The sequence below is a fragment of the Emydura macquarii genome, unplaced genomic scaffold (genome assembly GCF_026122565.2).
Source record: "Emydura macquarii macquarii isolate MOO-44397 ecotype Brisbane River unplaced genomic scaffold, CSIRO-AGI_Emac_v2 contig_915, whole genome shotgun sequence".
Lineage (NCBI taxonomy): Eukaryota > Metazoa > Chordata > Testudines > Chelidae > Emydura > Emydura macquarii.
Genome location: NW_027131052.1, coordinates 602,666 through 616,172, shown reverse-complemented (window position 1 = coordinate 616,172; position 13,507 = coordinate 602,666). Strand labels below are relative to the sequence as shown.

Sequence of the window (13,507 nt, the reverse complement as noted above, 5' to 3'; positions counted from 1 at the left end):
GCCAGCTGGCCTAGGCAGACCTAGCCGTCCGGCCCCTTTCCGGTGTCCAGTGGAGCTGGCGCTGCTCTGGTGACGCGAGTTCACTGTCGCTAGCTGTTGGGGGTGGTCTCAGTCCCCTTCGGCGGCAGTGACGGCCTGGGCACCAGGCCTGGGCTCTGGCGTGGGAAAGGCCTCCATCCTGCCATGGCCCAGACTCCTGAACTCCTGTCACCAGCAGGTTCTTCCTTATCTGCCTCTGCTTATCGCTCCGTTGCTGTGCCTCGCCCCTGGGCCTGTCATTCAGGCCCCAGGAAGGCAGATAAAAGCCCGCCTGGTCTTTGGCCCTCGTTATCAGTCACAGCTAGAGGATAAGGTAGAACCAGCAGCTGGGGAGGTTCCTGAGGACTGTGTGAGAGGTGACAGCCTGGAAAACTGCACCGACAGGCTCTCGCCAGCCTGGGCTTTGTCTCCCCAAAGCTGGGGTGGGGCCAGGGGCAGCCTCTGTGCTCCCTGCAGCTGGCACGGGCCTGGCACGCAGGGGCGGCTGGCCCTGGATAAACAGAGTGGGTGGGGGTCAGAGGTGGGCTGCGAGCATGGTCCTGGAGAGAGATTGAAAGGGCTGGAGAGGAGATGAGTAAGGGTGGAAGTAAGAACAGCGGGACGGGACGAGACGGGACGGGACGCACAGCGAAGGCGTCTGCTCTCCCTGCCTCATAGCACCGGAACAAGGGCACGTTCACAATGGGTAAAAGGAAATGCTCCCCACAGGTCGGACAATTACCCCGTGGAACTCACTGCCACTGGCTAGAGCTGGGCCAAGAGCGCCGCAGAGTCAAGGCGGGGTGGGACACTCATATCGATAACAAGAGCATCCAGTGTCACAAAATGAAATGCTAGAAATAAGAGCCTTGGCGAGTGCTGTAAGCGCCACTGCTCCAGGATTTAACCTGGCCTCTCGCTATTGGCCTAGGGGAAGGCTTCCCCTGGCAGATTATCCTGCCCCAACATGGCGTGTCCCTGTCCCGTCTAGTGGCTGCACCGTGTGGGGGGCTGGCTCTGCAGCAGCCTGTGGTGGATGGAGCTGGGTCCCCTGCCCTAGGCAGCAGAGACTCCAGTGCCCACCCAGGTGCTGCGTTAATCGCCCTGTCTGGATACTGGACGAGGTGGGCCGGACCCAGCCTGGCACGCTCTATCCCGCTGTGTGCGTTACAGCAGCACCCCGAGGCAGTGGGCGTCCCAGATCTGCAAGGAAGGGCACAGAGAATTTAGCCGGCCATGGGAGACAGGGAGACAGCCCCTCAGCAGAACAGTCAGCTGGTGACCTGCCCCGCTGGTTAGCTCTGGGGCTCCCCAGCGGGCAGGAATGCCGACCGGCTGGCCGGGGCAAGGGCTGTGTGGCTCACAACCAGGGGCTTTCTGCCTCGCTCATTTCTGTCTAATGTTCTCCTCCCCTCTGCTCCGCCCCACCTACCCCCACGGCCCGGGGCAGTCTGGGGTGTGAGATGGGACAGGGTCTCGCCCCGCCATGGCTTTCTGCCCGTTATTGGCCTTTGCTGTGTCTGACCCTCGGTGCCTGCCCTGGTGTATCTGTCCCCAACCCCGACACAGTCCCCTTCCCACCGGGCTATGGCCCAGCTGCCTGCATCCAGGGCTGAGAGGTCCCGGGGCGGGGGGCTCCAGGGCGTTGTTTCTGGTGCTGCCTCTGCAGAGAGGGCCTGGTGCCGATGTTGTGGGGGTCCGTGGGGTGCTTGGCTGTCCCTCTGCCCAGGGGAGACGCTCAGCAGCTTCTGGCTGCACTGACCTCCCCTCCCAGGTCCAGCCGATCAGAGGGCGTCCGTGTCAGCTCGGAGCAGTTCAGCCCATCCCAGCTCAGCCATGCCAGGGGGCTTTGTCAGCGATCCTGGTATTGGCTGGAATCCCCCGCCATGGAGCTGCTCCCCTGGCTGGGAACGCTGCTGCAGAAGGAGCTTGATCCCCCAATTCCCCGAGGAGCGCAGGCAGCCGGCGGCGAGACTCGCCCAGCGAATCCTCCCGCGTCATCTGGCTAAGCGCCTCCCAGCGAGCTCCCTGCCCGTTCTCGCCGTCCCCGCCTCGGTTCAGCCCGGGCCTGGCAGTGCCCCCGAGAGCGCGTTGGTTCGGTGGCTCCAGGCATCCCCTCGGGTCTGTCACCCATCGTTTCCAGCAGTGTCGGCGTGCTCCCGGCTGCTGCTTGGGGCTGACCTGTCCTCCGGCGCTGGGTGCCTGAGCCCTGAGCTCCCCGCTCACTTCGCTTGGAGCACCCCCTTGCGCCCCGGAGCAGACGTGCCCTGAGCCGTGCCGTGGCCCAGCCGGCTCCCCTGGCTGTGGTGGCGGGGGTGCTTGGCAGCCTCTGAGCTGTGCGCGCCCGTGTTTCCCCAGGACACCAGCCTGCCCGTGGGAGTGTTTGTCTGGGAGCTGGAGAACAGGAGCGACGAGGACGTGGATGTTTCCATCATGTTTACCCTGAGGAATGGTCTGGGCACCAAGGAGGACAAGAGGGGGGGCCACTGGAACGAGCCTTTCAGCCTGGAGAAGGAGGGCGCCCGGGTCTCTGGCGTCCTGCTGCATCACTGCACCCCCGTGAACCCGTACACCCTGGCCATCTCTGCCAAGGAGAAGGTAGAGGGGCAGGCCGTGGGGTGCGGTGCTGCCTCGGTGCTCCCTGGGGTGGGGGTGGCCCATGTCTGTCGCTGGTGGCAGAGGCTCTGAGCCTGCTGGGGTTTGATTCTGCTGGGGTTCGTATGCAGGGCTGCGTGTCCCTCACTCTGCACCGGCCCGATCCCTGGGCACCAGATCCCAGCCCCTGGCTCTCCAGCTCTAGCCACCCCCAGAGCCTGGTGGAGGGAAGTCACTGTGGGCCCCAGCCCTGGAGCTTAGGAGCTGGGCTTTGAACCCCGTGAAGAGCCAGCGAAGCGTGAACGGGTGTGTTTGCACCGGGCTGGGCTGTGGCCATTGGGAGGCCCTGGCCAGCTTGGGTCCCGGGAGGGGCAGGAAGGTGGGTCGTAGGCTCTAAGGGGCACTTCCTCCCTGGCGTGCCCTCCGTAGGCTAGGGGTGGGTAAGATCTGGGCCTGCAGGTCCCGGGGGTCTGGGGTTGATGGTGGGGCTAGTGGGGTACCAGGACAAGAGTGGCTCTCCTGAGATCATCTTGAGCTCTGCCGGGATCCTGGCTTCCGTCACCCAGCGGCGCTAACCCTGCTGCTAGAACCCAACGGCTCCCCAAGACGTCCCACTTTCGTCTCTCCTTGCTCCAGGCCGGCACAGAGGTGACGCACTTCACAGCATTCAACCCCGCAGGCGCAGGGCAGGAGGTGTGGCAAGACCTCCTTCAGGACGGGCGGCTGGGCGCCCCAGCAGGTGAGGCCCTGCGCGGGATGGCTCAGGCCTGGGGTAACTCTGAGCAGAGGGAGCTGCCCGCCTGGCTCTGACCCGAGATCCATCTGGCTCAGTGCTCTGTCCCTGCACCAGAGGCAGGTGCGAGAACCCCCCGGTAGCAGCGGGGGATGATAGGCCTCCCACAAAGAGCTCTCTGTGCTCTCCAGTAGTGAGCGAGTGGTTTAACCCTGGAGCAGGAGCTTTAATATCCCGCCCAAGTTACTAGCCGTGGCTGCGCTGGATAGTCAAGCTAGCCATAGAAATGGGTGTCTTCTCTCTCTGTCTCCTGCTAAATGCTTGGCCTCAACAACTTCCTGCAGCAATGAGTTCCACAGGCTAGTTGCACGTTGTGTAAACCCACTTCCTTTGCTCAGCTGTGAATTGTCCAGCTTGGGGCTCATTGCCTGGCCCTTTGTTCTCATGCTGCGTGATAGCGACAGCAGAAGTTCTGACCAGGCATTTTAATACTTTCCATGTTATTCTCCATCCCGTTCCTTATGCCCCGAAGGCATCCCTTGCTGGCTGTTTGTCACTATACGCAGGAAGGAGGGTCAGTTTTATGAAGTTGTTGTGATGCAGGTCAGATTTTAAAGCTGAAATTGAATAAACTAGGTTTGCCAGTTGGCCAATTGTTCTAGCCAGTCCTAGACTGGAAGCTAATAGGAGAATCCCTTTTTATCGAGCCCAGGGAGTGTGTGCGAATTTAACCCTAGGTTCTTTTCAGGGCAACTTTGTCATGAACAATATTTTTAAAATCAGGATACTTCGTTATTCTCAGCCAATCAGCACTTCACCCCGAATCACACGAGTATGTGACCAGCTGTTCACCAATCAAGTGTAGGTGCAACCAACATCCTAGGTATATACTGAATTGCCTCAAAGAGGGAAATCCAGTTAGTTTGGCGTGATCTACCTTTGGTGAACCCAGGTTGTGTTACATCTCTTTTCCGTTTGCCTCCATTTCTTTCCTTCACAGTTCATTCCCAAGTCTTGCATAGCGCTGAGATTAGACTAATGTATCTGTCATTGCCGAGAGCGCTTTTTTCCCTCTTTCTTAAATATAGGTACAGTGTTAGCTCTTTTCCAGCACACAGTGTTAACTCCACATAGACAGATTTATTAAAGATCCTTGCTACTGAACAAGCGATCTCCTAAGCCCCCTCCTTCAGTGTTCTGAGATGGAAGTGATCAGATCCCCTGAGTCGAGCACGTTCAGTTCTTTGAATTTTTTTTCCAGTTCAGAGGTGGTCATTTCTCTTTCTGAGCACTCATTTCCATCAGCATCTCGCCTGCGTGCGCATGTTCTTCTTCGAGTGCTGGCCCCGATGTGGATTCCTTACATGGGTGTGCTGTGCGCCATGTGCCAGAGCCAGAACAATTTGGAGTAGTCTCTGTCAACCTGCATGTGCATCATGTATCCGTCACATGGTGCGTCCGAGGTCTCAGGAGACCCGGCGGGTCACTGCTTCTGCAGTTCTCTTACCGCTGCATGGCTGGAGTCGGAACACCGTTCCTCTTCGTTTTTTGACCTGCGTAGCGAAAAAAAACAAAACCTAACAAGTGTTGTTGTATATAGTTCTTTGAATCGTAAGTTTTCATCGATAGATCTTCGTATAGTTGGTCTACCATAGTTCTACCCCGTCTGGGGCATCCTACCCATTGCGGGAGACTCTGCCCCAGAGAGCCGGGTTTCAGAACTGCGCTTTGTGCCTGCGATCCTTCTCAGTGGATGGTGAGCACCAGCGTTGTCTTTACTGTCTCAGTGAGAACCATGTTGTCTCCCGTTGCACCATCTGCCAATCCTTCCCGTTGCGAACCCGTGAGGCCAGAGAACGTGGAGTGTGTACGCACTTCATGGAGGAGGCAATGCATCCACGTGTGCACCCGCAGGTGGCACTGACGGACCCACTGGAGCGCCCAGCCTCACCGGCACTCAGCACCTCACCCGCCAGGGTGGCACCGCCAGTACCAACGGCGCCGGCAAAAACCCATTGTGTCCTGAGAAGCACAGCCATGGGCACAAGGGCGGGTCCCTGAGAGAGACCCCTCCAAGCGCAGCGTTACCTCCCCGAGCCATGCCAGGCTGAGCGAGACGTTGCGCACTGATCCAGCAGCACCACCTCAGAAGGCATTTAAAAGGGAGCGGAAAACCAAGCGTTGCCACGACCGACCGGAGTCATCTGCTGCCTCAGCTACCGGAGCTCCCGGCTCCATCCACGCTGCCGGCTCCGGCTGGCCTCTCACGCCGGGTACTGTGTACACTCCCAGTACCACGCGTGCCTGGCCGGGTTTCTCCCCTCACACCCACACAGCAGAACGGCTTCTGCTCCATGAGGGCTCCCCGCAGCAGCACGGGTTGCCTGGGTCTGGGCAGTCTCCATCACCAGAGGATGAGCCGCTACTTCTGTATCAACCACTTACCATACAGCCTGCAACTTCATGGCAGGACCTACCCTCACCGCCGCCTCCGCCCACTCAGCCGGCCCCACCTTTCCCGGGCCGGCCGTCAGACTCTGAATGGTCCTCGGAACCGGGCCCAGCCTGCTCACCTAATGTCCACACTGCCCAGGGAGCCGTGGTTCCAATGCCCCCACGAACACAAACCAACCTGTGTGCCGGTCCTGTTGGCCCCGTTGGGACGCCAATCTTGGCCACGGAGCACTGCTGCCTCCTTGTCGCCAGCCTTCACTGCCCCGCCGTCGGTGTACGAAGAACCGCGAGGCGTCATCACACCCCAGGCATCGTCAGCACCACCAATTCCGACCCACAGCATCATCGTCCCCAGGTGAGGCGCTCATCTCCCTCCCTTTCCACACGCCGTATGCATTCCTGGACATCCTACAGCCAGCGGGGTCTCACGCACTGCGCTCCCTATCCACAATGCACCCCTTCATCCTGCCCAGGCTGTCCGGTATGCCCCGGCATCCTGCACCCCGACACCGAAGCATGCTGAGGGACGCTACTTTGTCCCAGCCAAGGGCACTGATTTTCTTTTTACGCACCCATCACCCAGTCCTCTCCTAGTGCAAGCAGCGATGCAGCGCGCCTGACAACAACATTTCAGAACCACTCCGCTGCATCAGGCAGCTAAGAAGCTTGATGTGATCAGGTGAAAGTTTATTCTTCAGTGGGCCTGCAATTCCGCATTGCCAGCTACCAAGCTCCACTGGCCAAGTACGACTTCAGATCGTACTCTGAACTGGCGGAGTTCCAAGCATCACTCCTGGAGGGTAAACAGAATTTAAGTCCCTCATTGAGAAGGGCAAATGAGTGGCCAAAGTCTCCCCCCAACCAGCAATCAATGCAGCGGATACGGCATCACACTCCCTAGTGTCTGGGGTGGTGCTTCGTAGGGACTCCTGACTCCAGATACCTGGTTTAGGGTAAAACGCAAAGTATTGCTTGAGATGGCAGGGCAGAGCTTGACAGCCCTGGAAGTCCTTTCTGATTTCTGTCTTGTGTCCCTAAACTTCATGCTTCAGGGCTTCTGCAAGTCACCTGTAGGGGTCAGGAAGGGATCCATCACCCCACGTGTTCTGGAGAAGTTTTGTTTTTGTGTGTGTTCCCCCTTCCTCTGAAGCATCAAGGGTGGTCAGGGTTGGAGATGGGACCCTGGGTGGGGTGAGCCCAGGCTCCGACGTGGCACTGAGCTTTCTCTTTTCAGATGCTTGGCTGGCTGGTTCTTGCTCACGTGCTCAGGGTCGAACTGATTTGCCATATGTGGGGTTGGGAAGGAATTTTTCCCTAGGTCAGATTGACAGAGACCTTTGGGTTTTTTACCTTCCTCTGCAGCATGATGGTGCTGCTCACTTGCCAGGGTCATGGGGGAATATCTCACTTCATCATTTCCCTTGCCATCGTGGGGGCCTCGGGCACTGGGGCCCCTGGGCCCCTCCTGGTCTCTGCCTGTGGCAGGTAATCGCCTTGTCTCCTGTGGGCTGTAAGACGTGGGTTTTGTTTCAGTTGGGTTCAGTGTGGGTCGTGGGTGGAGCCAGTGGGCTGTGCTGTGCAGGTCAGACTAGATGATCTGGTGGACACGTCTGGCCTTATACTTTCTGACATGGCGAATACACCCATGCAGGCCAGCAGGCAATTGCCACAGTCAGACGAGGGTTGAGATTCCGTAGCTGCAGCAAGGGACGATGCAGATCACCAAGGTTGCTTTAACATTTACTTGTGATCATCAGTTCTTTGGTGCCGGATGCATTTATCGCCCTCCTCCAAGGAGTCGACGCCCTTGTCATTGAGGCACTTCTCAGAGCGTGGCCCTGCTATGGGAACAGATCGGTCCAAATGGGAGACGTTTATAATATCGAAAGCAATTACTTAGTTACTGTTCAAAGCTCAGTTTGCTTGGACGTACACAGGAGGGCGAGCACCTAGCGTTAGTTAGCATCAGAAATACGGGCACTTCAGGTCTCCCTAGGGAGCGTGGACTTACCAAGAGAACCTTCCGTAATTGACCTTAAGGAGCAGAGGGAGAAATACGCTCTGTGCAATGAAATCTCACCACTTCTTCTTCTTCTGTTAACCCTGGAACGGGGGAGAGTCCTGTCCGCATGGTTGGTCCAGGTCTCCATGGCACTGGGCATTCTCCAGCCGCTCCGTGGGTTCGGTCCCCTCTTGGTCCTGTGACACTCCATGAGGGAGAGGCTGTTCATTGAGCTTTGAGGTCCCCTTAGCAACCTGCGTGTTATGTACCCTGATTCCAAGGGTCACCGTCTCCTTTCTGCTGGACGCTTGCCGACTGATTGCAGCTGCTTCTCTGCTGCTTCCACTGGTAGCCAATAGATGGCGTGGGCGTCTCACAAATTTCCTCAGTCCTTTTCTTAACAGAGGCTTTCTACCTTTGGTTCATTTCAAGGCCTGTATTTCAGTGTCAGCCCCCGTTTTCATTAGAATCGCCTCCTTTTTAAGCCATTTCTTTTAATAATTCCCTGCTTTATAGCTTTCAATATTCCTCCTTTGTCAGACCGTTCCTATTTCTTCTAGAGTGCAACAATCGTTACACTGAAAACCAGCAGAGTTCTTTGTCTTCCAGATCTCCTGCACGTGCGTCATACGTTTCTGGTTGTATATAAGCATATCACATCCCTTCGGGCTTGCAGCACAACAAGAGAGTGTGTTCACATATAGTGTGCGACTGCACTGCACACTCCTTTTGGCGGTGTGCACGTCTACACTGCAACTGTTTCTGCATTACAATCTCAGGCCCTTGTACGTTGGCGGCATTCTCTCTACAGCTTCCACCTGTTTCCCTAGACGAAACTTCCCATCCGTCTTTGACATTCTGCGCTCACGTTCCCTGGAAAAAGAGTCTTTCTGTTCTGGGGGATTTGAGCGTCAGGCACTCACAGCTGATAAGTGAGGTGGGTTCCCGCTGTGGTTTGTAATGATTTCACACTCCCCTTCCTCCTCTTCAGTAGTCTTGGCAGCAGCACCACACAGAAGGAGAGAGCCGGTCACACTTACTGCCTTCTGACAAGGGTGGGAGAGGAATGGATACATGTGGAAGGAAATTGCTCAGCCTCGCTTAGTGTGAGAGTGGCATAGTACCAAGCGGTCGTGTCTCGTTACCATTTTCGTTTAGGGCAAAAGCATCTTGGTCCCTTCTTTGCCTGAGGTTCAACCGACAGGTGAATCTGTTCATGCCGGAGGGCAGGAAGTAGCAACATATGCACTAGGAGCTTCACTTGATGTCTGTTACTCACCAGCAAGGGGAGTAGCATCTGCAGTTGACTCTTCGCAGACATGCATGGCTGAGAGATTCTGCCCTTCCACCAGAGACAAAATCTAAGATTGAAAATCCCCATGGGAAGGAGATGGACTTTTCAGTGACACAACTAAAGACGTCTTAGGAAGGATAAAGGGTACACGATCAGCAGCAAGACCGTTAGGTCTTTTTCAGGCTTTCAGTGAAAAGACTTCTGAACCAACTTTTAGGTACATCATAAACATCACCTTCACTGTCTTACCGCCCCCAAAGATGACAAGCGTACCACCACCCCCACCAACCTGCAACTTCTCAGCAGCAGCAGAGAAAGGCTTAAGCTGCTCGTGAAATCAAGACATTCTGCAATTTCCTTTTCTCTAGCAAATGTCAGACATGAGGATCGAGATCTGTAAAACAATCAATGATGCAACTGTATTTCCCCTTTTTGAATGTTAGCTTTCTTGTTTCCTCCATGCATGAGTTGACAATAATGGGCTTTAGAAATTACAGAAAAATGGTATACTGTTCAATTCCCAGCCCTTCCTCTGTCCAGCAGCCTCCCTTCTCGCCTTTTCCTCTTCACAAGACTATGATAAGAATGGAAATTCAGCCTCTTGAATTAGGGGCAGTAGAGGAGGCTTGTAAGGAATACAAGAGTCTGGAGTTTTATTCAAGATGTTTCCGAATACTGAAGAAGGGTGGAGGACTTTGTAAGATATTGGACCTAAGAAAGCTCTCTGCATATGTCAGAAAGTTCTGTTTCCAAGTGGTAACCCTGGCATCTCTTAGCCCCTCACTTTTTCAAGTCAAGATTGGTTGCAGCCCTTGATCTAAAAGGATGTGTGTTTTCATACTGTGATGAGATCAACCCATTGCAAGTACCTGCAGTTTGCTGTTGAACAAGCGCACTTCCAATACCAGCATCTATCCCTGCAGTGGTGCCCAAAGTCTCAACAAAGTCTCTCTCTGGGGTAGCGGCTTTTCGAAGATGCCAAGGAGTTTGTTTCCTGTTTTTGGACAATTGGTTTCTGAATAAGGGATCTCTGCTCTAGGCCTGTTTCACAATTTACGTCTGTTAATAAAGGTGAAAAAGTCTTGTCCATCCCCTGTTCAGAGCATTTTGTCCTAGAGAGAGCAGCGCTTTCCTACTCCGAGGCAGGCAGATTTTAGAACCTTCAGACTATAGTACAAATATTGTATCAGAAATCCTGTCCAGAAGGGGGTTATTGATCTGAAATTGCTGGGTCCCATGGCACCAGCAACATACGTCACACCCAGTCCCAGACTCACAACGAGGCCACCTTACAGCCTGAACAAGGACTGCGTGTTCCAAAGAATTCGTATTCCAGAAAGATTCTGATATCTTTGCTGCGGTGGACTTGGACTCGGACTCAGACAGGAGTGTCTTGATGCCTCCTTGCCTGCACTGGCATTCACTTCAGATGCATCCATGACAGGATGGGGAGAGCATCTCAGTGAACTGGTGGGGAGAGACTGGAGAGACAAAGGAAGACTGGTACATAAATGTGCTAGAACTGAGAGCAGACGGGTTAGCCCTGGGCTCCTTCCCACCACATGCATATGCCCCGCCTCCCCCCCATCGTTTCTTTTCTAATCTCTCCTCGTATGGAAGCTGTTCCATACCCCTCATCTTTGTTGTTGCCCTTCTCTCTACCTCTTCCAATTCTAACATCTTCTTTTGAACTCTACACAGGATTCAAGGTGTGGGCATGTAGTGGCTTTATGGTATTTTTGGTCATATTTTTGACACTTTCTAATGGTTCCTAACATTGTTAGCATTTTTGACTGCCACTGCACATTGAGTGGATGTTTTCCAAGAGCTTTCACAGTGACTCCAAGATCTCTATAAGGAGCAGTAACAGCCTACTTGGACCCCATCATTTTCTATGTATAGCTGGGATTATATTTTCCATTGTGCATTACTCTGCATTTATCAGCATTGAATTTCACCTGCCTTTTTGTTGCCCACTCACCAGTTTAGTGAGATCCCTTTGTAACTCTTCACACTCAGCTTTGGACTTAACTATCTTGAGTAATGTTGTCTGCAAAGTTTGCCACCTCCCTGTTTACCCCCTTTCCCAGATCATTTATGAATATGTTGAACAGCGCTGGTCCCAGGACAGACCCCAGGGGGCATCACTATTCACCTCTCTCCATTCTGAAAACTGACCATTTATTCCTACCCCTTGTTTCCCATCTTTTACTCAGTCACTGATTCAGGAGAGGACCTTCCCTCTTATCCCATGACAGCTTACTCTGCTTAAGAGCCTTTGGTGAGGGATCTTGTCCCAGGCTTTTGAAAGTCCAAGTACACTATATCCACTGGATCACCCTTGTCCACCTGCTTGTTGACACCCTCAGAGAATTCTAGTAGATGGATGAGGCATGATTTCCACTTTTAAAAGCTGTGTTGACTCCTCTCCAACAGATTGTATTTATCTGTGTCTGATCATTGTTTTTACTATGGTTTAATCCAGTTTGCCTGGTACTGAGGTTAAGCTTATTGGCCTGTAATTGCCGGGATCCTCCCGGCTCGCCTCTGGAGGTGTTTAGAAACCGTTTCTCTGGACTGTTATGAACTGGTCAAAGGCACAGAGTGCTGAGTCTTGACTAGCCTCGCTCCTTGTCTGAGCCCGCAGGACGGGGGGGAGGGGGCTGGCTGCATGTCCGGGACGCTCGTCAGGGTGGCTGAGAGTCCCGGATTGCTCACCGTGTCCATTTCCTACCTGACAGGTAAGAGCAGCCTCACAGAGAAGGGGGAGGTGACTGCAGCCGCCGTATGCGCCAGCTGCACAGTGCCGGCCCGGGGACACAGGACGCTGGAGCTGGGCCTGGCCTGGGATATGCCACGCATTCACTTTGGCTCCAAGGAGAAGTTGCATCTCAGGTGGGTGCCCAGATCCCCTTTGTGCTGCCAGGCCAGGCTACCCGCCCACCAGACTGAGCGGAGTGTGCTGTGTGCCCGGCCTTCCCTCTCCAGCACTCGGCGTGGACCCGTCACCTCCTCCGATGCCTCCTCCTTGGTTATCGTGGCCCAGCCCCCCTGCCCCAGCCCCTCGCCAGGCCCTCTACACTAATGTCCTTCCCGCTTCCCTCCACCCCAGCCTGGTCCTGAGACCCGGGGACAGGGCTGAGCCCCCGCCGGTCAGAGCAAGGAGGAGCGGTGCCTGCTGAGGAGTGTCTGCCCAGCCGCCTGCTGCATCTCCGGGCACCTTTCCTTCATTGCCCAGGGCTGAACCTGGGCCACGACCAGGGGATCCCCGTTGCCTGGAGGCTGGGCGCCTCTCTAGAGGCTCTGGCCCTGGGCCGGGTGCAGGAGCTCCGACTGGAGGAGTACAAGGGGCTGCTTGTAATGTGACATTGCCCACCTGGTTGCTCAGCCCCAGCGCCCCTCAGCCAGGCCAGCTGCAGAGGCTGCTCCTTTCCCAGCTGTGCCCGGGACGCCGGGAGAGCTGGGAGTCCTGCCGGGAGAGCTGCACCTGGGTGACCGGCAGTGGCCGCAGCGTGACAGCCTGCGCCCAGCCCGGGGAAGGGCAGTTTCTGGCTGTCATTGATGCCCTTTCTGCAGAGTCCTGGAGCGTTTCGCCTTTCTGTACGGCACTGCAGAGGAAGGAGGAGCGCCGGCAGGGCCCCTGCCCTGGGGGAGGGCAGAGGGTTCCCTGTAGAAGGTGCCCGGGAGGTTCCTGGCCCGGAGCTGCGTGCTGGCTGGGCGGGCAGCGTGCTCTCCCACGCTCAGTGTGGACAGCGGGACCGGTGGCAGCTGGCTGCCTCCTGCAGGCCTGCGCCCAGTAACCTCTCTCTCCGGCAGGCGGTACACGCGCTATTTCGGCAGCGGAGGGGACGCGTGCCCTGCCCTCTCCCACTACGCGCTCACGCACTACGAGCAGTGGGAGGAGAAGATCGAGGCCTGGCAGAGACCCATCTTGGAGAGCAGGTAGAGCGCTGCCTGCTGGGGCGTTGCGTCGCGTGGGGCCGAGGGGAGCAGAGGCGCGGGTGGAATTAAGACGCTGCTGCTGTTACCACAAGTCGGCAGAGTCGCTTTTGGGCGGGTTTGGCCTCCTGCCAGCCTGGTGGCTCTGTGGAGAGCTCCTGCACCCCACAGGTGTACCCTGCTCCTGGAACGCGGGTGGCGAGCGTGTCGCTCCTGTGTGTGCAGGGGTGGGTGTCTCGCTGCCTGCTCCCCTGTGCAGGGGGGTCTCCTTTCAGAGCCTGTCACGGGCGGGGGTCCCGTCCCCACTCCCCAGTGGGTGAGCCCCTGTGCCTGTCTGAGGGCAGGTGCTGGGCTGCGGGGCCGCTCCTCTCCCCGCAGATTCCCTCAGGCCAGAGCCGTGGTGCAGAGCTCTGTGCGGAGTGTCTCCGTCGCTCTCCCCAGGGGCTCGCTGCTGCTGTTCGAGGAGCAGCGC

The 13,507-nt window shown here is 56.2% G+C and overlaps 1 protein-coding gene across 1 annotated transcript in view; it reads left to right on the top strand.

Moving 5' to 3' along the window:
- The window catches only part of GBA2 (glucosylceramidase beta 2), a 40,422-nt gene that overhangs the window by 15,747 nt on the left and 11,168 nt on the right, over nt 1–13,507 (top strand). Inside the window, exons 5-8 of the mRNA XM_067543537.1 lie at nt 2,377–2,616; nt 3,250–3,352; nt 11,838–11,991; nt 12,913–13,038. Coding sequence (XP_067399638.1) covers nt 2,377–2,616; nt 3,250–3,352; nt 11,838–11,991; nt 12,913–13,038 — 623 coding nt within the window. The remainder of the gene's footprint in view (nt 1–2,376; nt 2,617–3,249; nt 3,353–11,837; nt 11,992–12,912; nt 13,039–13,507) is intronic.